Source organism: Helicoverpa zea, chromosome 31 (assembly GCF_022581195.2).
Source record: "Helicoverpa zea isolate HzStark_Cry1AcR chromosome 31, ilHelZeax1.1, whole genome shotgun sequence".
Lineage (NCBI taxonomy): Eukaryota > Metazoa > Arthropoda > Insecta > Lepidoptera > Noctuidae > Helicoverpa > Helicoverpa zea.
The window spans coordinates 5194391-5220264 of record NC_061482.1 but is presented as its reverse complement, the minus strand read 5'-3'; the positions used below and the strand labels follow the sequence as shown (position 1 = coordinate 5220264).

The 25874-nt window shown below is 36.3% G+C and overlaps 2 protein-coding genes across 2 annotated transcripts in view; both read left to right on the top strand.

Annotated features, from left to right (window-relative positions):
* Positions 1 to 8787: 8787 nt before the first annotated feature.
* LOC124645472 (succinate dehydrogenase cytochrome b560 subunit, mitochondrial-like) overlaps positions 8788 to 25874 on the top strand; it is a 30651-nt gene continuing 13564 nt past the window's right edge. The window contains exon 1 of the mRNA XM_047185287.1: positions 8788 to 8849. Coding sequence (XP_047041243.1) covers positions 8788 to 8849 — 62 coding nt within the window. The remainder of the gene's footprint in view (positions 8850 to 25874) is intronic.
* LOC124645471 lies at positions 22394 to 25046 on the top strand. The gene is made up of 2 exons (XM_047185286.1): positions 22394 to 22502; positions 22739 to 25046. The coding sequence occupies exon 2, from the start codon at positions 22748 to 22750 to the stop codon at positions 25019 to 25021; it is 2274 nt and encodes a 757-aa protein (XP_047041242.1). The 5' UTR covers positions 22394 to 22502; positions 22739 to 22747; the 3' UTR covers positions 25022 to 25046.

Below are 25874 nucleotides of genomic sequence, written 5' to 3'. Positions count from 1 at the left end.
AGGTAGACACGCAGCTGTACTAAGAAATTTAATTGAAATACTGAAATCTGAAGGTGATGGCTCGAGGGCTGTTAGAATGTAAAAGGGCCTGCCTGCAGCACTGTAAAATGCTTTGTAAAAGCAAAACCTGGCTAAGCAGCTGAGAAAGAGTGGAATAAAAAGATAAAAGGTAATTGCTATGAGAAAAAGAAAACGCCCAGTCTTTATTTGATGTATCGTGTAACAAAGCGTGATATTTTTATTAAGTCATTCCTTATCTCAAACCTTATTATTTTATCTTAAGATTAAACTTAATTTGTTGTGGCATCTTGTCCAGATCTTGGACAATAATAGGAACTATGTATAAAACTATATTCCAAACTTTAAAATTTAATCTTTCCTAGTATCTTTATCTGGAATATAAACATTTTGTTCACGTCACATTTGTACTTAATTATGCAAGTGTCATGAACATGTTTCCACATGACTTTGTGATGCTATCCGTTACAAAGCAGCTACATCAGGAAAGTAATTTAAATTAAAACGTTGTCTTAAATGTTCGTCAATCACTTTACTTTTCATAAGCCATTGCATAAATAATTAAGTAAAGGCAAGAAAGAAATAAATCATATAAGTAAAAGTTTCTCTGTTTATAAAACAAGTTAAGTGCAATTACCCGAATTTCACGGAAAATATTCTTAACTGAACTGAGAACAATATCAGTAACACGACAATTAAAATTGAACACGATGTGCGCACCATAACTTTTATTGTAAAAACAATTTGCTCATATTAAATAAACGGTATGTCATTGTTTGGTCCATCACGGTTGCGTGGGACACGGAAAACAGAACTATCAAGTTGTGAATTGGGTTTGCAATCTGTAGCTATGTTGGTATGTAGATGCTGGTATGGTATGTAGAAGCTATACAGATGCAGGTCGTCGTTTCCCCTTTTTGCTCTGTTTCTCGCACGAAATTCGCTATATAATAGAATCTGAACAGCAGTTTAAAAGATGTTTTTGGTGTGTATCACCTAGAGTAAATAAGGGAATATGATAGCCACAACAGAAGATGTAGATAAGTATATGTCTAAAAATACAAATCGATGGCATCAAAAATATGATCAGAAAAAAAACTGAAAATGCTTTTTAAAATATACTCTTAAAAATAATGACCAGCCAGAATATTAAATATTCGCTTTGAATAAAAGTCGCCGTCGCTGTAAGCCATCAGGGTTTATGAGAAGCGGATTAGCAGACATATAAAAATAAAATAAACGGCCAAGAGCGAGCTGGATTGAATGCGACACAAACGGCCATATCTTTAATTGCATAATGACATATTTCTTCTCATGTGAATTTCTGTTTCTTCTTATTTTTAGAGTTCCGTACCCAAAGGGCCGGATTGCTACTGAAGACTTAGCTAGTCACCAGGCTATAAGTTTGGAGTCGTGATGATAAGACAATTTTATTGAAATTTTCACAAGTCGATGTATTTATTTTTGTTTTATCGCTTTAACAACAAAAAATTAAATTATAAATTTAAAAAAACCCCCGACCCAAAAAAACTACGCAACTAAACCCTATAAAAAGCAAAAAATAACTTTATACACTACGTAAGTACCAACTAAAGCATGTCAGACTAAACAAAATTTTGTCGTGTCGGGGGACCGCTCTAATTTATTAGCCTAACGTTAGAAGTAATTATATACTACTACATTATATATACTACCTACTTATAACTTTGTATATAACTGTGTTTAGATACGTGTTTTTTATACGAGTGTTGTAATTAGGTAGGTATCATTTGATTTATGTAAGTATTTTTAAAGGTAAAAAGCGGTCCCCCGACACGTCAAAATTTAGTTTAGTCTGACATGCTTTAGTTGGTACTTACATAGTGTTTAAAGTTATTTTTTGCTTTTTATAGGGTTTAGTTGCGTAGTTTTTTTGGGTCGGGGGTTTTTTTAAATTTATAATTTAATTTTATTTCACGCTTTTTGAAGGACCTCCTTAATTTTTCCTTCTTTCATTTAATTTATTTTATTTTAAGATGGGGTCGCTATATGCGATCTCGGCCAGAGGAAGCTGTTTAACAATCCTCATGACAAACTGGCTCTGGGAGAATTGCACAGATTGTGAAACAATAAAGACTAACCTTTGGTCATACTAGATTTTCAGCAAAAATATAAATCGGTTTATCCGTTTCATTCCGGCATTCCAGGGTTTCATCCGTCACATCCCATTTCCAGCATCAGGTTCGTCAATTAGAAACATGCAGAGAACTCGTCAAGACAAATTCAACGAGCCCAAACTCGATGCGTTTACTAAAAGGCAGTTCAGGGTTACGTCTCCTATCTTCGTGCCCTAACGGCAGACCAGCTCAGTGGTTCCAGAAGACATTAGTGTTTCAAAATTCAGATCCCACATATGCTTGCAAGTAACTGAGCGGGTAACATTCCTATCACACCTATCAAACGAGCTGATGACCTTGAAGACCTGAACCGATTTCCACCAAACATAGCTAAGAACACTCCCGAATGACATTCCTTTCAAACAAAAAAACCGCATTACAATCGGATCATCCGTTTGGGAGCTACGATGCCACATACACACACACACACACACACAGACACGTCAAACTTATAACACCCCTTCGTTTTGCGTCGGGGGTTAAAAAGAAAACTGGAATAAAATAAATACGCATATTATCGGGCTCCCATGTGACAAACGTGCCTTTTTTGCTCGTTTTATGGATAATGGAACGGAACCCTTTTTATTTTTTGTCTGTTTCTTACTTTTGAGTTCTGTGCGTCAGGTTCTTGCGAATAAATAAATGCTATGCCTTCTGTAGATTTTCAAAGTCAGTAAAAATTGCGGCATTTTGAAACTGATCTTACGTGTGAGCCTACTTAACGCATCGACCTCAGAAAGATACAAGTAGATATACCTATAATTTTCTTTTTTAATTGCGAATGTATAAGCACTGTGGGTTTATGTTTAGTGTCCTTCATGAGAATTTTGGTGACGGGCGGGCGTTTTGGGGGCTGTTTTGTAAATTTGACGTTCAATAAGTGCTGATTTTCAGCCTACTTTGAATAAATGACTATTGATTTTGATTTAGAATAAGTCGTGGACAAGACTAATTTCCACATGTCGTTTTCTTTCTTGTCGTTTTGATAACTCTAATTCAACTACAGCTGACAATTTGAATATTACCACCGGCCTACAAATATTCGTTGGATTGTTGAGTTCTTAAGTCAAATGAAGTTCGACCAATGCTTGTCGCAGATTGAACAGGTCAGGGCAGGTCATTTCAAGCGTTGGCTTACAAAGCTCATTCATGCCGAATGGGTCACAATTGAATGAAATGAATCTGTGTGTGTGTGTGTCTGAACTTGTCTGATGTCTGCACTTGACTCCGACAGTGACTCTACAGTTTGATTCGGTGTTTGTTCTCGAGGTAGATCTACCTCGGAAATACCAGCCTCATTTAGGTATTCGGTGCCTTTTTTTTTTCAATGGAATAAAAACTTTTCAAAAAGAAAAATAAGCCGACTTCTAAAAACACAAAAAAGTAAAAAAAAAACATTTTTGTTGCTTCGGCCTAGAAGTCAGTGTCTAGTAAATGCAGCTATGTTTATTTCGCCACCGACTTTTAGGCCGATTGGAAAATAAAATAAGATTTACTTTAAAAGTGCTTACATCCATTACATAAAATATCGACTAAGCACTTACAATAGTAAAGCGGGTGTTCCACACAATATCCCTTTCAACGCGATAGAAAAGTTTTTGTAATTAAAACAAGCAGTGCGATTTCGGTATTTTACTTTTTCATTAAAACCGTGTTTTGTTATTGGCAGTATGGTAATTTCTGGTGATTGGAAAGCATTGGTTAACTTCAAAATTATCAATTAAAACTTTGAATAGTAGCAATATGAATTTTCCTATATCGATGGCCGCGTTGGATAAACGTGTAAGCACCTTTGTACTTACATTTTTTTATTTTTTTAATCCTACCACATTTTTTCCTTAAATACGTGTAAGTGCTTTTGAAAAATAACTTCCCGAAACAAACTACTGCACGTCAGTTTGGCCACTCATTGTTCTCAAACACTTCAGACATCTTGCAGAATACTCAGAACTTATTATAGTACACATATATTGGTACACAGCGCTGCCGTATTCAGCTATATTAAAATAAATAATTATGTAAAATTTCAAATAACAGCCGTTTCAAAATTAATAATCATATGTATAAAATATGTAACATACTAATTATGCTTATTATGTGCATACAATTTTGATACACACCGCTGTTATTATCAATTAATTAAATCCAGTTTTTGATTTCAATGCACGGGAACCAATTCATTTTGAGCCAATATAGGCTGGTCTCTAGTCAGACTTAATTTAGGCAGAGTGCGGCTCATTAAGGCTTGGCAGTGTCGAAAACCCGAACTGTAGGAATAATATCATATCGAAATAACAGGCGTAATCGATTTGTTTGTCAGAGGGCAGGGATAGAGTTAGGCTTTGCGGCCAGATTATCCGTGAACATTTCAAATATCGGTACAGTTTCGAGCTCGCATCTCGCTTCCATTTCAAATGGTCTTTCGAGCTCATACTTAAATGTTTATCTACGTATTTCTATACTAATATTTAAAAGAGGAAAGTTTTTGAAAGAACATTTTTATTGATATTTTATTAAGGATTTAAAAGTATATGTGCCCGAGCTCACAAACTCTAGATTTATAATATTATATAGCATAAATATCAGTTCATGTAGTAGTCGTCGATATCACAAAAGGTATCGTTTAAGGGAGATTATGGCCGTTGCTTAGCAACTCCGTTAATAGTGGATGCGGTCCCATTTTATTACATATCTCTTATAGAGACGAGAAAAAATGATAGCCCTGAATTGTTGCATGAACTCGTAAGGTTCTTTGGACTCGGTTGACTGGTGTCTAGTATTTAAAGTAAGGCAAATTAAGGAGTCTTTAACATGACGTATTAATAGGTATTAATAGGTAATTATTCATGATAAAAATATAGGTAGGTATTTGCTTTGCCAACAAACTTGGTTACAAACAAGATTAATGCTAGTCAATCATTATTTTTAAGCCGTGATGAACCTACGAATTTATCTTAGAAGCATGTTTTGTGTTGTGGGTTTTTTTCATCAATGATGTTGGGGTGCTCGGAAGATGCCCAAATATGGACATTGTTTGATTGCATGATTATTAAGTTGTAATGTGTCAAATGTGTGTTTATCGCTAATGTGTATATCAAGTAAAAGCTTCAGCGGCCCGAGGCCAAACGAAAACTTCCACCACAAATAGAAAATAACGAAGAAGCTGCGCACAGCTAGTAATTTTTATAATTTCATTATAATCTAGCGACCCTGGCCTTGCATAGTAAATTTTTACACAGGTTCCTTGAAACAAATATGTTATGCACTTGAAGTCAATGATATAATAGGCGTTGAACGGAAAAAAGTAAACGGTCCGTCTTTTGGAAAACATAACGTATCATAACATAAATGGCACATAATTTTTCTTTTCTCTTCGAAGATAAAATTTGTAAGAATTTCATCTTACGTCACTTCTACAATAGGTAAAAAAATTATCTAAAAGTGATGACACGAGCCCCCAATCTTAAGCTTTGTTGCATCGTATCTAAAAAAATATCTGCTAAAATAAAAATACGTGTACAATATTTTTTGCTTCAAGACGGACTATTTAGGATCACTGTTTTAATCCAACCATGACTTTTTTAGCCTGTTACCAAAGTTACCGCAGATTTTCAGGTGAACTGCATGATTTAACTATAACAGCAATCAAACCATAAACAGGCTTGGCTTGTTCTAGCCGCCATTCGACAATTCGGCGATTTGACAACTGAAAATGGTACGATTTGTAATTGCTAAATGGTGCAACTCTGCGTAAACGTGCAAACATTTTAGTAGGCGCTGCGGTTCAGGCAATATTTACGAATAGTTTTTTTGGACTCTTTAAGTATGCGCAATCCTTATCTTTTAAATCGGTTGACCTTGAGTGTTCAAACAAACCCTAATAACCTTTTCCCCACTTTTCTATAGAATACCTTCTATGGACTGAATTTTCCGAAGGTTATTGCGGTATATAATATTTACCTGAAAATAGCAATCAATAGACATCCACGCAAATCATTCAAAGAGGATTTTACAAGTTTCTCGGAATATTGTACTTAGATGTTCATTTTGCATTTTCTGAGAACATTTACCATGGTAATGTATTTTTATATATCATCAGAAGCAACGATTGCAACGAACACAAAGCCCACGGACTTTTTAAAGCTTGTAATATAAATGTTGATGTGGGAATTTCCGTTTGAAAATAAGGTTGCTTTGTACTAATTAAAAACAGGGTCTCAGTAACATAACAAGGTAACTCTTCCTTTTCTAACGGGTTTCATCGTACTAAGTATAATTTTGTTTTGTTCCCAAAATTATTTACTCAGGTCCACTATATCTGAGTTCCGAGAAATAATTTCCTAATTGGACCGAAAGTGGTTTTCATTCGTTACAAATCTGCTATTTTGATTGGGATTTAAAGTATTAAATGCTTGATGTTTTATTCGCTCTGTAGCCACTTCAATTTTATTTGAAATCATTGGATATTTCATACGAGGAATAATTGCTACATTCCACAGGTATCACTAATTTGCTTTTATTAAAATATTCTGTTAAAAAGAACTGCACTTAGCTGTATTTGAATAATTTCGGATACATGGAAAATCGATTCGATAATTGTCAATGATTCTAGTGTAGTGAGAATTTATCAGTGTCGTTGGATTCTTACGGCCGCTACCAATATACTAACACATTTATTTCTTTATAGTTTTTGCTCAATGTGCAACAGCGAACTTAACGCCTAAGGCGTTCTCTTCCGGACTATCTTAGGGTAACGGTATAAAAGAAAAAGTAGGTGCAACATGCAAGGCGAATTCACTGCAAGAAACGTTACGTAAGTAGATTCAGGGCCGGCTTTAACTCTACTAGCGCCCTGGGCGAGATTTCTACGGCGCCCCCAACTGCAATTCAAACCCTTACGAAAAACAGAGACATATGTAGTTACCGATTGCGCGAGCGAAGCGAGCGCGAACTTTTTTTTTATAGTTAACAAGTGAAAGCAAAAATTACCTAAAATGTAGCCCAACCGTACATAAGTTATTGCTGGTTAGTGAATGCAAAAACACGGGAACACAGGTTCTGATTGCGCGAGCGACGCGAGCGCGAAATTTTTTGTTATATTTTAGAACTCAAAACAAAAATGACTTAAAATGTAGCCCAAACGTAGATAACTCTTTGTTGGTGTTGGCGCCTATGAATTAAAATTTTGGGACTTAAAGTAGTACCATAAATAGAAACTAGAAGTTACTTTCATATTAATAAAATGACTTAAAAACGACGTTACGTTTTTGCTAGGGTAGACAAAAAAAAATTGAAAAATAAAAAGAACTATAAAGTGAAGCAAGCCCGAAAAAGCTTTTTTGAGATTTGGATCACTAAAAGTCCTTAACATATATAATAAAAGGCGACTGTGAAGTGAAGAAGCCGCGAGCGAAGGGAGCGCGAATTTTTTTGAGTATTGGGACATAAATTAAAAGTAGCTATATGTGAAAAAAAATGTAAGTGTAAAGTAAAGAAACCGCGAGCGAAGCGAGCGCGAAAATTTTTAAGTTTTGGGACATAAAAGTAGTGTATCTAACGCGCCCGGCATTGTATGACAATACATTAATTTAATTGAAATTTCTTGGTCAAGGAGCGTACCGCGGCGCCCCTGAGCCCACGGGTCCCGGGTTATTCGCACACCCTGCACCATAGGTTAAGGCGGCCCTGATGCTATCCATACATTTGGATACAGTTCTTGTAAATTGTAAAATCGTACTGATGTGATTATTTACCCCCATTAGATAGGACTTTTCCACGGTATGTGAAGAGCTGATTGATTGATAAATCCAATATTGGGATAGAACCTTTATTGAAATCACGAGGCAAACTTCGCACTAGCCGGGAATGTCTGACAATGGACCGGTAGGTTATGGAATTCCGTACACATAGGCGTTTCTCTGAAAACTCGTGGCAGTCAGAAAACACTCGATCACCCAAACACTCGATCCACTAATCAAGAATGCACACAAAGGGAAATAGTCGTTCTCGCTAGTTCACCTGTCACCCAGAATCGTGAATAGCCATATCCAGTTTATTAAATATTAAACAAAGCTTTCTATGAAAATGCATTTTCTATGAAAATATAGATTTTTTTGTGAATCCACGAATAGTTATTTTTTATATGGTGGTTTTATGAGGCTCGATAGATCATCTGTCAACCATGTTCATGGTTTGTCATATCCTACAAGATGATGTGATGAATTCAACGATTACATTCAAGATTTTGTTGTACCTACCGTTTTTTTATTTTGCAGCCGTCGTAGGGCTAAGAGTGGTTTCGCAATAGTGTATTTTGCCACTCAGTTTGGCCTGCGCGATTACACAAATGGCAAATATTGAGCTTCAATAATCTGCATTTCACTACTAATCCGTATTTACGAAATGAGCTGTTAGGCCTCCACTCAGACACATACAACCTTCATAATTTACAGTTGATTTAATTTTCTTTTCACGACTTTTAAAACCTCATTCAGATTTTTGACACTTCAAAATAAATTTTGTTTTTTCAAAAGTCAGTACGAAAAGTTTTTGTATGTCACCATTCTATGCACTAAATATAGTTTCTTGAGTTTTTATAATAATTTTTGTTGTCATGCTCTCTCGAAATATTCGCGCCACTCAAAATATCTTTTTGGGTGAATTCCGGCAGGACAGGTAAGCTAATGATTATTTTCTTTAATTAGAAGTACGTACTTTCCATCGGTTTTACTGCGATCAAGGGCTACCATTAGCAACAGTTGGTCACCGCTATCTACGAAGTACTAAGAGCAAGAGATTTTGTGTAGGTATTTAGTCAATCTTGGTGTACTTCTTATTTGGCGAAAGTGAATCCTTTGAGAATCGAACGCGGCGAAGCGGCAGCACACGTAGGTACGTTAACTTGTTTCCTCAATATTTACATGTTTTGCACCTTTCAAGATACATCTATCATTCAAACAAATCTTTATAATTTTACCATCCTTATGGACAGAAATCTTCAACATGACATTTGCCAATCATTTTATAGTTTTCAATATTGGCCTTATAGGATTCGTTCGGCTCGATGGCAATTTTTTGTCAAAATATCATGGATGCCAAATTGATTTAAATGGAATTGCATGCGGATGGAGCGATGATATTTGGTGCGAGCTAATGGATTACACTGGCTTATTGTTAACATGATATGATATCATGTAAGCTGTAAGCTTTATTGATGCAAATTGGCCATAGTGAAGCAATTGCCTACAAGGGTAACAGTATAAAAGGAGTACCTATATCGTTAAATTCTTTAAAATCACAAATGAAGAAGCTTACCTACATTTACAAAGTCTAAATACTAGTCTCTAAAATAATTTCATCTCTACAGTTTCATCTGTTAACTACCCAGCTATCCTGTTCAGATCAACGCTGGCTAGCTTTGATTTCTTATTTAACGATTTTAAATTAATTGGCTGCAAAATGTCGCACGGATGCCGCTCAAATCCCTTCTTATTTTAATACAGCTTTGCTTACCCTTTTTTATTTAATTATTAATTTATTTTTCACTGTAATATTTTTAAACAATGAATTAGAATATGTATGAATTGCTGTTTTGTGCCTAAGACTAAGGCGACTGTAGCTATAACAATAATTTAGACTTACACGGCCTATACACTTTAAAGTTTTGCTCACAAACATAAGTTACTTTTAATTATTGTGATAAACTTGAATAATTTAAAACTCCTTCGGAGATCGCTTATAGTAATTTTCTAGGACTTCTTACAGCTTAGGGAAGTTAGTTGCGTGTTTTTAATGAAGCAACTTACAACTTTACAAGGGTAAATCCTTGGTTAGATATGGAATGCCCCTATTTACAAGTAGGTATTACAAGTATCTATACTTTCATTGATCATGCTTTTGTGACGCTGTATATAAATTATTTATTTGTGTTTAATTCAAATTCGGTAATTTTAATTGTATTTATTAGGTACTCCAATATACATAATAATAGGTCAACAGAACAAAGCATAGATACGAACAATGGACATAGATGATTTCAAATGTAATGCGATTGTATGAGCTTCCATTTTATTTAAAACTGTGCAAGGGTGCGTGGAATAGTTATCCGATAACGGATTTCACGAAACTCCATCAACAGTGTTAAATAGATACCTAACGCCTAATGGTATAAACCTGAGACTCGCTAACGAATTCAACGTGCCCTTTGTAAAATGGCACTCGAGATACTCGAAATGCCTTTTTCTTTTTACTTCTGTGGATGTAATATCCTAGTGTATGGTAGGATAGCCTTCACACAACTTAAACATGGAACTAATAAGCTAAACCAATTAAAAACAAAACTCTCGAAATTCAGAATAATCTATCAAAGGGGATGGAGGACATTTATTGCGTACCTACTAGCCGTGATTTTTGTCCCACCAAGCGACGCACGGTGATCGATATTAAAATGAGGCCTTTTGTAACCGATTGGGCTAAATATTTTTTGTACTATTGAATGTTTCGGTTTTGTATACAAAAAAAGTAGAAGAATAAAACTTTGTTTCCAATTTTCAAGCAATTAGTTTAATTATATTTTATAATTGGCCAGTATTAAATTCAGGGCGTTCATACTGAGATTATAGCTTTTTTACTTGCTTTTTACTTTATGCCTGCTTGTTACAGTAAATTAATGAAAGATAAATGATTTCCAGCTTTCACGAGGTGAGCGGTAGGATTAATGCCGACAATTGAATTAGTTAGAAGCTGACAAAGCTGTTACTCGGCTATATGTTAAGTATGTTACTCGGCTCATGTATGGAATTTGCTAATCATTTGAAATGGTACTAGCGTTGAAAAGCTCGCTATTTTGTCAATCGCATTGTTGCTTTTGTTTTGTACTGTTTCGAACAATATGGTGACCGAAAAGCTGGGGGATTAGTCAGTAATAAAAAAACCAGACAAGTGCGGGTCAGACTAGTGCATAAAGGGTTCCGTTTCGCAAAACGTGTTTATGGCCATAATTTAATTTGTGAACCTCGTTCTGTTTGGAAAGTCTCTTAAAATATGTATAAAAATTCGTATGACTACTTTGTATGTAAGCTCATTTGTACAATTTCATGGTGGTTAATTTATTGATATGGCTTCGGCGTATACATCCGTAGCTACACATTGCTTTTGTACATACATATGATTTCCCAGAATAAAGTGGTCAAAATATATCAATACACTACAGATTCTGCAGTACCCATATTGCTATATTACATAAAATGTATTTCAACTCGACAATATTTTTTGCTATTGAATGAAATTCTGAGAGCTGTATTTCACCATTTAATTTCATAGAAATTGTTGGAAATTGTAATATGGTAGGTACAGCTCAGCTCATAAAATATATCTAGCCATTGCTAAGAATTCAAAATATTGTGAGCGTCGGAAATCTCGATAAATTCTAATTCTAAATATATAATAGCCTATTTGACAGATGCAAATATAATATTTGTGCAGTAGTCAGTAATATTTGTGATCACTCTTTTGATCAATGTTTGTAATATTCAAACTGATATGGCTTTAATAACATCTGACCACGTTAAGCTTTTAACATTTACAGAAAAATCAACTTAAAGCTCGACCAAATAAAATCTAGTTTACATTGTCACCGTGAGTTTTCTACCCCTCACTCACTCCCCGACCTCAGACCGAATGTAAATTATTTTCTTTAATTTTTGTTATATTCTCTTTCTATCCCAATGGGTTTCATCCTATTATAAATTTTGTTTAATTTTTTGCAATGTTCAAAGTTTTCATTGTACTGTCTACGACTGTACTTTAAAAATAAGTGCAAGACACTAAGTTAAGTATATCTAATAACATATAACATTCATTATAAACGTAATAATATTAAATCCGATCTACTTATCTACTTATACTTGTCTTTATGGTGTTCCATAAAGAATTGTAAAAAAATAACCTTATCCATTCAGTGGTTCAGCCACAGAAATCATTTTTCGTTTTCATAATTCAATAACATAAATGGCTAAAGCAGAGATAAAGTATAGGAGTATCAAATGTTTTGAGCAGCTGTCAGCTCTGTTTTCAAGGGAAAATACGGTTGTTTGTTCCGACTGGCTCATTAATGGTGTTTCAGTACGCGAACATTTTTATTCTATTTACTTTGTGCGAAATATGCGAGTTCTATTTTTGTTTGTGTTAGTCGACGCCAGTATATTAAAGTATTTGATTTAATGTGATTAGGGTTGACATACTGTGTATAATACGTATCCAACAAACACATGGTTAAACAAAGAATGTATGTAATTATGCATATGTTTATTGTCCTTTATTTTAGCTGTGTAAACTAAGCTAGAATCAGTTATAATTCATAGGCATTCACAACATCGATTTGGCCGTACGTAGGGCACATTTCATTGTTGACGTATCGTGAGCATAACGTATGTCGATTGTTCAGGGAATCAATTTAGCCGAAATATATATACAACTAGCTTCTGCCAGCGGTTTCACCCGCATCCCGTGGAAACCTCTGCACGAACCCGGATAAAAAGTACACTGAAATAATTTTTCAAATCGGACCAGTAGTTCCTGAGATTAGTGCGTTCAAACAAACAAACTCTTCAGCTTTATAATATTAGTATAGATTATAAAGCATCCTCAAGTTACCCAAACAGTGCCATGTTCACGGAACAGCCTACAAGTCAATTTATCCGGTTGATGTATATTGCTCTCATCATTTGACACCACGACGTCCTCCGGGTGTTGCTTCAAGGCTTACATCGGACACTTACTTGATCAAGAAGTGACAAATGCAGATACATATATAGTGCAGCACCGGTAACATATGATAGGTAGGCATATTCAGTGTGTAGTCAACTAGTGTTTGAAAATGTAATCTCTCTTCTGGTCGTTCCCTCAATGCTGAGGATCGTGACTGTATGTCAATCTTCTCCACTCGGTCCGGTTCAGCGCCATATGTACCGCTCCCTGTATCTGGCCTTCCGTCACCTCTTTGAGGTGGTCCACCCATCTAGCTGGTGGTGGTGGAAAATGTAATATGTGAGAATTATTTCTTGTTTTTTTTTTAACTTCTTTTTAAAGAATCCTTTTCTATGCTGCAAAGTTTGATTAGCTAACTGGAACTGACTAGGGCTAACTGGAAGCAGCCGAAACTGACTATAATTATTTTATCTCTTGTCAATATAAAATAAAACGGGTCCTGCCGGAACGGGAACCTCGGGGACCGGGTACCTCCGTCCGGTACTTACCCAATTTAAAGAAACCCTAAGAAAGAGTACCTACTTAACGTTAAGAGTTACACCCCAATCATTTATTTTGGTTTATGGCGGTTATTTTTGTTCATTATCTTAATCATCACTAACGGCTCCAGGATATCCCAAAGTAAAAATTTTAATATTATAATGCACCTTTTAACTCACTTTAAATTATAAACGAAAATGAAGTTTTCATCATCACTGATTTATGGATGGTACAAGCTCGTCATGAAACAGCGATAACCGGTGATTTTATTTTAATAACATCGCGCGAACCTGTTACTCTGTTAACATCGAATTCCATATTTATTTTATTATGTTTGCCCGATAAAAATTACATCATGCAATAAAATCAAAATAAGCGTTAGGTACCTGTTTTTCCTTCAAAGTACTCGTACGTTTTTATTTCTCTTTAATTGCTAAATAATGGACGATATTTTTTTGCATTTTTATTCGGGAATGAGTGTTATATTTTTAGTAGATTCTGCTGAATATATTTTTTGATCGGCAAGTGTAATAAATCGCGTTTTATTGAGCTTCAATTTTTATGATTGGCAGTTTTGTGATTAATACGTCAGTTTAATTTGTATCCTTACAAAACTATACACCTACCAAGCCGTTTGTGTAGGCGACCAGAATAAGATTTGACAGCTTGTTAGGTCATTCAAATGTTCTTGTTGTTCTTGCTTGGCCGCAGAGTTTCACCGTCTAAAAATTAACATATTTGTATACACCAAATAGTTTGAGGAGGTATTGAAGCTTCATTACGAAGGCAGTTTCCTTATTTCATAGCCGTCTTCCTTAGGTAGCGGTTAAAAGCCAGCGGGGCTGATCAGAACGGATTGCTCAGCGGTTCTCTAACCCCTGTGTAGCTAATGCAATGGCCGCGCTCCACTGATTTTGAATCGAATCTAATGGATCATCGTAAATGCTTACCATTCCCTTGATTGAGATTTGCCACGTTAATTGGAGTAACTATATATCACATGTTACTGATACACTGCTGATTGTCTACATTGAGTGTAATACTCTAATTAAGCTACTTTATATATTACACGGTATTGGCTCGATTTCTGGATTCGAATTGGATCATTTGCGGAACACAACTTCGCATGTGCGACTAATGCCTAGATATCGTTTAGAATGAACGTGTTTACAGAAGCGGTTTTACCACCATAGTTTTTTTGAGATGTCCAAATATCTATCCCTAAATGCGTTTGTATGGTGCTAGTTTAGTAGGTTAGTAGTTTTAACTGAGTCTTGGCTTGTTAGATCATTAACTATTCATCCATACCACCCATATCATCATTTATAGTTGGTTGATCTTCTTACATATATTATGTTGTAAGAAACTGGCTGTGGAATTGCGCGAAAACCAGCCTGTTCCTAGTATACAAGGGGTCATCTGATGATTTCCCATCTACGAAAAGAAAAGAACTTTCTTGTTATTGGTTAATTTGAAAGGCATATGGAAATTACTTTTCCCACGGTTCCAACCGCATATTTTGGAATCACCAAAATTCTTGCTAAGCTCACACTCGATACCACTGGGTATAGGTAATATGTGTGTGCCTCGCGGAAAACTGTTACCTAGTATTTTTTGTGTAATGTTATAAACCAGGGTTTGGTTTACTTTACTTTGTAGTTTTTAGTTCAATCAAAATCTATGGTTACATTTTGTTTCATCATTTTTATTCGGTCTATGCTGTCCGTTCCTTTTTCATTTTATTCTTTCATAATTGAAAAACACTTTTTAATTGACTGAGATCAAAGGACTTCCTCTCAGATGCTCTCAATTTCATTATTGGCAGAAAATTGCATGCAATTTTTCCAATATTCATCACAATGTCATGTTTATTTAATGAAATAAATTGTAACGCCTCACGAATAGAACTTTGCTGCATGTATCTGATTCTGAGAACTTTTCTAAATCTTTTCATTAATACTTTCAATTTCGGTTTTTCTTTCCAGGAAAAATATTATTGCCACGAACTAAAACATACGTATAAAACTATAAAAAGAAATATGTGATACTTACCCTATAAATACTTATAATTCTTATTTAATTAACCTGCATTATAAATACGAACAACCTATTTTCAAACCATTGTATTTTGTAGTAAGTAGTTATTATGTTCATTAACATAAAATAGAAAATAATTTACTGTATTTTCAGAGTAGGGAAATATAGTTCTGAGACTAATTATAACCAGCTTATAGCTTTATTAGTTAGCAAACTTGTTGTAGGATGTACTTGTACAAAACCCTTTTGAGAGGAGTGGCCACTTCGATACGTTTCAAGTTTTGCTCCTTATGCTGTGTACCTATTTCCTATCAAAATTATGGTGAACACACCTGACCCAATCGAATTCTGTCAAATGTCGTTTCTGTGATTATTTTACATTCGAACGATTCATCCTGTTTGCCGCTCACAAGCATAACTATTTTATTTGTATAAGTGTGTTCTATTTTTCTCTAAAAAATTTGGTCACCGATTATCGCAAATGAGCGGGCTGTCTAAAAAAATATAGAATGTCGATTCTGATAGATAGAACACACACAGTAGTGCTGTCAGTATCTCGAAATAAAATAAAATAAAAATCCATGGACTTCTACACATACACATTCACATTCCAAGTTCTGCGACCCAAAACTAATGTTTTTAAATAGGACTTAGATGTTTCGGAGAGGTTTTTAATTTCGAGATCAAACGATAACAAAGTAAAAACTTTATACATGGTGATTACATAGTTTGGATCATTTAAATGTGATACCTATTGATTTTGTCATAAGCCTGGTTGTTTCCAAAACAAAGCAATGAAAATGGAACACGCATCTAGCAAACTACAAAATGACGAAACTAAGCGTTGTCGACGTATTCATTTACCTTTAGAGCGTTTCTTTTATTTTTTGCCATTACACATTTGTTAAATGTCCCACGATTTTGTAGATAAATAACTTAGGTGTAATCTATAAATTACTGATACTCTTTTACTTAGAAATACTACTGTTAGTTAAATTAACAGAAATTATTTTAGCAAATAATAAATACGTAGTACTAAAATAAAAATCAATTAAATATAAACTGTGAAAATTGCAATGTGTGAAAATTCGTATGTCCCAATCTACCATTCGCAATTTCAAACTTAATTATTTTGATATAGTTCAAAGAAACTTTACTGAGATTTTGGTTATAAATCATATTACAAGGTAAAAGGGTTCACGTAGTATTTCTTTTTTGGTAATTTGGTTAAAATTTTACGGTTATTAATGAATTTTAAATATGTCCCAGAGAAAGTTCCAAAAATGGATTTCCATTTTTGTTACCCATTTTAGTGTGAAATATTAAAAAAAAAACATCAATTTAGTTATATTTTTTTGAACTAGCAATAACGTAGATGTCTATTCTATTCTATTTTTGTATATGGCAATCCGTGTCGATGCCAATTTCGACGATTCTGCCAATGACAAGTGGGATGAGAAGCAAGAAGTGCTTTTAATTAAAATAAATTTAAAAATATATATATATTGATTTAAGATGGTGCTGTGGCCGATCTTGTGTAACTTAATGTGTTAGTAGGACGGCACTGAAACAAACAGAAATATATTTACATATATAAAAACAACAACAAAATGTTAGTAACACATAACATATAATATATACCACAACCATACAAACTGTGGCCTAAATATAGGCCACAATTTATAATTTAATATTGTTTTGATTAATGAACATCAACAGCATCTGGAGCAGTTCTGGACAGGAGTGGGATAGGAGGGAACGGAAGTTAGTCGGGAGAGGAATTTTAAGTTTTTGGAGACGACCATATAAATCAAAGGATGAGTTGATAGGACAGTCAAAAAATATATGGTCCAGGGTACCTTCATCCAGTCCACACTCGCAGAGGGATGAATCCTGCACCCGAATTTTGCGCAGAAAGACCGGTGTACAGCAGTGACCTAACCGAATTCTGCACATGACTGAAATTACCCGTTTAGGGTATCTTTTGAAATTTGAAAACCACGGTTTTGGTTTTACAACCGGTTGAATGGCGAAATAAGAGCTACCCTTCCTTTTGCCTGAGATGTTCCACCATTCCTGCCACGAGGTCTCAAGACTCAATTTAGGGAGGTTTAGCAGGTCATGCCCTTGAAGGGAGAAGTGTGCAAGATCAGCGGACTCAGATGAACACGCATCTTTGGCCAATGCATCGGCACATTCATTGCCCGCTATACCGCAGTGGCTAGGGATCCAGACTAAGTGTACTTCTTTCTCTTGCCTAGTGCAGGAGAAAAGGGACTTTTTAATATCCAGGACAATAGGACAATGGAGTTTAGTTCTAAAGGGATTCTGGGATATGGCTTGGAGACAGCTAAGGGAGTCAGTAAAGATAACTCCACAGCTAATCTCATGGGACTCTATAAAACGACAAGCTTCCAATAGTGCCACACACTCGCCTGTAAATACTGAAGACTCCTTCGGACATCTGAATTTCAAAATTATTTTAGAGTTCTGATAGTAAACCGCGGCTCCAGTACAGCCACCATTTGATTTGGAAGCATCCGTGAAGAACTTTTGAAACCCAATCCATCGTTCACCCAAAACCGCATTAAAGGCCGAATTTGCAGATGGGGAGTTTTTGGATATGCCAATGTTATAGAATATTTTAGGGGTGAAGCAAAGTACTTCATAAGGGTAATTAAATAAAGGAAGTCTGGGATGTGGAGCAATGGGGGATTCTAAATTTTGAAAAAACCGATATGCTTTTAGGAATAGGGGGATTTCTTTGTGTTCCCAATATTTGGAGCTGTGACAAAGAGTGTCAAGCTCTCTGAGTTTTGGGATGAGGGGGTGAGATGACTTGGGAATAACCCTGGATAGGAAACGGGAAGCGAGGTACTGACGTCTCAGGGCTAAAGGAGGTTCAGCGCATTCGACCTGCAAGGCGTTAATAGGCGACGACTTCATGCAACCTGAGATGATTCGAAGGCATTGAGACTGAATCCTATCTAAACCGGCCAAGGCACCTTTGTTGCTTGGAATCACCAAGTGTGACCCATAGTCCAGGATACTGCGGACTAAGGCATTGTAGACCAGTTTCATAGTGAAGGGATGGGCCCCCCACCAGACACCAGCGAGAGCTTTTAGGATGGAGATTGCTCTTTCGCATCTTTTGATCAAATAATTAAAGTGGTGAATCCCGGATAATTTTGAGTCTAAGAAAACGCCTAAAAATTTTGATTTGTTACCTATGGGAATATCTTGTCCTTGAATGTTAACTGAGACCTGAGGGATCAGTCGTTTTCGGGAAAAAATCACTACCGAGCTTTTTGGGGCGGATAACGAGAGACCATGGTCCAAAAGCCATGTGTGCAGAGAGTCCAGGGAGAGACAGAGAGATGAGGCAGCGTCCGTAATAGATGGATTAACTACATACAACACTAGATCGTCAGCGTATTGTAAAAGGTGGCAGTCAGCATTAAGGCAGGAGCCAATGTCTGCTGTATACAGGTTGTATAGTAGGGGGCTTAGAACTGAGCCTTGGGGAAGGCCCTTCCACGTCTGTCTCACCTCAAATACCTCCCCCTGCACTCTGAGCATCAAAGAGCGAGACATGAGGAGTGCGCATATACATTGTACCATCTTACCCGGAATCCTCAGCTGTTGCAATTTTTGCCTGAGAACTGGAAGAAGGACGCTGTCGTATGCGGAAGAGATGTCAAGGAAAGTGGCTACAGCGGATTCATTTTTGGAAAAGGCTGTACGGATATCAGTAACCAAAATTGCCACACTGTCCATGGTGCTAAGCCCCTTTCTAAAGCCAAACTGACTACTCGGCAGTAGATCCCTAGACTCCACCAACCACTCAAGTCTATTTTTAATTAAATGTTCCAATATCTTGGCCAACACTGAGGACAAAGCAATTGGTCTAAGGCCATTCGGATCATCAGCAGTCTTGCCGGGCTTCAAAAGGGGAATTACTATCTGAGCTTTCCACTGTTCAGGAACCCAACCAAATTGATAGCAATAATTTATTATTCCTAAAAAATATTTTTTTGCTTCAAAACCAAAATGAACTGCAAATGAGTACGGTATGCCGTCTATGCCTGGGGCGGAATCCCTAACATGACGTAATACCGTATCAAGTTCCTCTAACGAAAATGGTTCATTCATAGGATCATCCACAATATTTACAGGCGGGAGCAGAAGTTCTGAGGAAGAAGGAACATAGGCTGGAGCTATTTTGTCAAAAAAGGATTCAGCAGTTTCTCTCGAGATAGGGGAAGAGATAGATGGGGAGCAGCCTCGCCTGAAACGATTAATGCTCTTCCAAACTGCTGAAATGGGAGTGGAAGGGGATAGAGAAGTGCAAAACTTAACCCAACCGCGGCGTTTCTTCTTGCGAAGAAGCCGCCGAGATTGAGCTAACACTCGTCTGTACCGTATAAGATTGTCGCTATTCATCGCATCATTGTACTGTTTTTCGGCCTCTTTTCTTTCTTTAATAACCGATGTGCATTCTTGATCCCACCACGGGGGTGACGGGATTTTATTTCTGGCACAGTTGCGCAACGGAAAGGTAGAGTCTGCGCTTGAGGTAATGGCCGAGATAAAGCCATCGTAGCAGCTCTTAGCATGGCAGTGACCAGAAGAATCTTGAAAACTTGAAGTTAAATTTGGAAGCATACTAATTTTCTCCTCCAGTAAAGATGCAAACCTCGACCAATCAGGTTTGGACAAGTTGTACTTCAATAGTGGAGGAGACGTTTTCTCTAAAAAGGTTTTATTAATTAAAGTTACAACAATGGGGTAATGGTCGCTACCATGCGTCAGAGTAGTACATTCCCAATGAATTGATGCCGCCAACTCTACTGAACAGAATGTGAGGTCTACACAACTCTTTTGCTGTCCTGGAAGGGATCTACGAGTAGGGCTACCATCATTTAAGATGCAAAGGTCAAAATCATCCAAGATTTCTACTAAACCTTCCCCAAACGAATCACAACGATTGGAACCCCATCTAAAGTGGTGACAGTTGAAGTCACCCATGACGAGCACAGGTCCCACTATGTTATTCAAAATGTCCCTAATGGTGGTTAAAAACCTACGCTGAGGATGGGAAATATACACGGATAAAACAGTGATACCCTCAATTCTACACGCAACTATATTCATATCACCATCCAGAACCGGAAGAGTCAAGGTGGAGAGGGGGACACGATTATTAACAAGGAGAGCCGACCCTCCATAGCCATCAGATCTGTCACATCTGAGAATATTAAATAGTGGTATATTAAAACTGAGACTCGGGGTGAGCCATGTCTCAGCTACAGAGCAAGCCAGAGGCTTGAATTTATTGAGGAGGAATATGAGGTCGTGCTTTTTATGCCACACGCTCCTCACATTCCATTGAAGGAATACTTGGTGAGGCGCCATTTCTAATATTTGATAAAAGGTTAGTTAGTTGGTAGGCAACGTTGGACGGTAATTGGGTATTATTGGTGGATAGAATTGTAGAAAGAAGTTTAATAAGTATATCTATTATTGAGGAAACATTACTATCAATGAATGGGTTATTCAGAGCGCAGCCATCAGGCTGTGAAGGTGCAGGGGAGTTAATAATCTGCTGATGGGCAGCTTTATCATAAGAGGGAGATAGAGGGGCATGGGTCTTTGGCTTAAGGAAAACAGTTTTGCGGTATGACTGAGTGGGGACGGGAATAGCTTTTGCAGCATTAGCATAATTGCGAGAAGTAAGTGGGACAGATTTGCTAGCTTCAGCATATGAAAGGGACTTCTCAGCCATAACCGTCTTAATGGCCTTCTGTCTACCCAACTCGGGGCATGATTTGCTATTTGCAAAATGATTCCCCGAGCAGAGCACACAGAATGCCTCCGCCTCAGAAGTGCTGCAACCATCACCAGGGTGATCATGGCCGCACTTACTGCAGCGAGGCTTGGACCGACACACTAGTTCCACATGACCAAACCTGCAGCACTTACGGCACTGGATGGTGGGATAAACATATTGCTGAACCGGAAGGGAGGTGTAACAACAAAATACTCTTTGAGGTAATACTTGGCCATCAAAGGTAAGTACACATGTCTCTGTTGCCTTGAATACAGTCACTCCATCAATAACTACTTTCCTGCTTATGCGACGAACTTTCAGGATTTCACCACAACCTGAAGGGACCTGCAAGTATTTTTGGGCTTCCTCTTCATTTAAATCTGTGGGAACACCAGTCACAACACCCATCCTAGTTATATTAAAAGTGGGGATAGAGGCAACATAGCAGTTCTTATGTAAAATGCTGTTGATAATAAATGAGTTTGCATCCTGAGGGGATTTAAACTCTACAGACACACGGTTCCTACCAACTTTTTTAACACCATCACGGACAACATTGGTAATGTTATGTTTTTGTAGGAATATTCCGAAAGTAACAGGGTGTAGAGAGGTACCGGCGTTAGGCTGGGGCTCCAATCGAGAGACATGAACGATAAAAGGTGCCTTATCAGTAGCAGAGTACCTGCTGCGGCCAACTAGGTTTCTTTGTTGTTTTGATGGCGGGGTTGACACGCCAATGTTGGCATCATCTCCGGAGCGTTTCCTGGTATTCGAGGTTGATAGGGTCTGGGAGTCCGCGATGCTGCAAGCAACATCAGCGAGTTGGGAAAGCGGATAGTTGGGGGAAAGTGGAGCATATGCAGAGATGTCGGGAGGATCGGGATCGGGGGGTTTATTTTGATCCATTATGCTTGTAAAAAACTGGTTAGTTACCGAAATAACAACACACCACTGGTAACAAACAAAAAGACAACACACAAACACAAAACTAAGTCACAAAAGTTCACCAAAACACTTAAAACAGCTGAAAATTCTAGGCACACGTGCTAACCAAAGACACTCTGTGGCGAGAATCCTATCGATCAACGTAGATGTCATTAAATGCCGCCATTTTGACGTATCGCGTCAGTTGTTGTTCCGAAGTTTGAAGTGTAGACACGTACTTTTTGTTGTAGAGCGAATCTCGTTCCGACTTTTGTTATTCCTGTTTCAAGGTAAGTTGACAATATTTACCCACTGTTTTTATCATAGTGCAATAGTAATTAGCTTCGGATAAAATAGAGTGTATAAAAATAGACGAAACTGCAATTTTAACTACCACGACAATATTTTGATAACTTCAAACACTTGTTTCGTTACTTTCTTTTTTGTTACTTTGGGGTAGTAACGTATAAGCGGAAAAATTAGGTAACAAAAACGGAATTATAAAGCTATGTTTACAATTTAACAGCACAAGAAAATGCCACTAACTCCGGCAGAAAAAATGAAGCGATATAGAGATAAATTAAAACAGAACCCGGATAAGTTGGAAGAAATAAGAAAGAAAAATTTAGAAAGAATAAAATCAAAATATAAATATAAAAAAATTTCGGAATTGACTGAAACAGAACAAAAAAAACAGAGGAAAAAGTGGAAAGAAGAAAAACAAAAACAAAAGATCAAAAAATCACAAAAAACAGCATGTAGCGGAAGCTCTTCAACCCCAATGGCAGATATTTTAACAGACACAATGAAAATATCAGTGGGAACGTCCTCCTCGGAAATAACACTATCTGAGACGTCGACTGAAACACGATCAACAATATTAAGATTGACAAAAACTGTAGGAAGTCTCCGAAGGGCTAGAAATAAATTGAAAACAGAATATGACAAAGCAAAAAGTCGCATTGCTTATTTGGAACGAGCTAACGAAACTGCAAGAAAAAAAATATATCGACTACAAAAACACGTAACGGAACAAAAAACTAAGTTTGAGACTGAATTACTAAAAATAAAAGCCAGAAACGAAATCCTCGAAGCTTCCTTGAAGATAACTTACAAAAATTGTGAAAATAATAAGGAAAGAGACCTAATAAAGAAAGTTGCAAATAATAATTTGGTGCGAAATAGTAAAGCACAAACGTCTGTTTCGAAACAAATTGGTATACGGTGTAGAAAGAAAAAATCTGTTAAACGTATAATATCAGACTTAAAAAAATCTATCATAGAATTTTACATTCGAGACGATGTTAGTAGGGCCACTGCAGGCAAACGTGAGTGCAAGACATTAAAAAAAAATAGAGAGCAAATAAGATATCTTAATGGGTCTTTACGAGCTTTACATGAGAAGTATAAGAAAGAAGGTGGTATTGCAGCATTTTCAACATTTTGTCGATTCAAACCTTTTTATATTTTAAGTCCAAGTATACACAACCGAAACACATGTCTCTGCATTAAACACTCAAACATGAATTTAAAAATAGAAGCACTGTATCGTCATAAAATAATCGATTTTCGTAATTTGCATACTCTCTTGGAAAAAGTAGCTTGTAATGTTGACAAATTCGATTGTATGTATGGAATATGTAATATCTGTAATAACAATATTTTAATTAACTATAATTTAGAAAGTTCAAGCGATCCAAATATTACGTGGCAAATGTGGGAAACGAAAAATCACTCATATAAAAAAAATACCGAAGACGGAGAACAAGAAGTTATCACCAAAAAGACTGTTAAGTCGCTCAAAAACGCTACAGTTGCACAATTAATAAAACTATTTGAAGCTGACATCGCCGGATTTAAAAAACACAGTTTTAATGCGTCACATCAAGCAAAATCTTACAAAATCTGTATTGACAGCTTGACGGAAGACGAAATAGCCATCCACTGTGATTTTTCACAAAATTATGAATGCAAAATGTCAGAAGAGGTACAGTCGATGCACTTTGGTGCATCAAAGACGCAAGTTACTCTGCACACTGGTGTAATATTTTTTAAAGGAGGTCAAAAGTCCTTTTGCACTGTATCACCCTCCAATGTGCACCAGCCACATGCTATATGGGCTCATCTAAAGCCAATTATAAATTTAGGTAAGACTCTCGTTTCAAATATTAAAAGAATTCACATATTCTCTGACGGACCCAGTTCTCAATACCGTCAAAAAAATAACTTTTTTTTGATTAATTATTTTTCGTCATTCTATAATGTTGATATCACATGGTCGTTTTTCGAGAGTGGCCATGGGAAAGGGGTGGCTGATGCCATTGGAGGAGTTGTAAAAAGGTGCCTCGACAGGCAAGTTTCTTACGGGCAGGATATTGTAAGCGCTGCAGATGTGTATTCGACATTGCAGTCTGCAGTTAAAGCTGTAAATGTGATGTACATAACTGAAACAGAAATTGATGCTATAAAAGAATGTATACCTAATAATCTTAAAACTATAAAAGGAACCATGAACATCCATCAGGTTATTTGTAAGCGGGGCAATGATCATATTCAGCATCGTATATTGAGTTGTTTTTGTAGTTCAACTGAAATGTCTTGTACTTGCTATGACCCAATTGAACATAAATTTGAAAAAAAAATAAATGTTTCGCCACAATTTGACCCCGATAACTCAAATGAAACAGCGATTTTACAAAATTTTGTAGTGGATGCACATGTTGAACACGAACCTCAAGAAACAAACTTCCAAGTCGAAATAAATAACGAGACAATACAAATAAGACTTGAGTGTAATCTGACAGATTAGTTTAGTCTGTAGCTTACCTGGGGCCTTACCACAACCTCTTAAAACAATATTAAATTGCGTTCCGCTCTGTTGGTTTTTCAACGCTCGGATCAGCACCGAGAGTTGAAAATGCGACTACAGAAATTACAAGGTAATATTAAAATAATATTGTTTTAAGAGGTTGTGGTAAGGCCCCTGAAGATGTTATAAAACTTTGAGAACGTCTGTCCATTTTTATACCTATGATGAATGGCGTGTGCCTATTTGTCACTTTAATATTTATTGGTTTTACTATTAAGCCACGAATAATTAATATTTCCATTTTGTTAATTTGTCCTTAAAATAACAAAATGAGAAGATTGTCAAGTTTATTGTTAAGTAAGTTTATTGTTAAATTTGAAAAAGTGCCAAAAATATAAAACAACAAGTCTGATTAGATTATAGTTTATTAAACGTTGATTAAGATTAAGCACTAATCCATATTTTATTTATTCATATCTTTAATCCTTAAAACTAAAACCCGAAAAAGACTCAAAAATCACGTTCTAAAAAGTATGAAAAAAGAAAATAATCTCGTCACAATTGATAGGTATTCAGAGGAAAGCCGTGGTCGTATATGCCACTTCGTCCTAAAGTTAAGTCCTGTTAGGTGGGTTAAGCCTTTTCGTTTGATACCTAACACGCCATGACTAAAAATATTAGGTAAAAAATAACCATTGTAAACCAAACCTAATGTTTTTTATTTTGTTACTAATTACTCCTTTTTGTTACTGTCCCAAAAATCTCCCGTCTTTAAACTCACTTTTTGTAATTATTTATTCAATATAAATTAAAATGACTTGTACAAAAGATCAATTTTGCTAAACATTTTTAT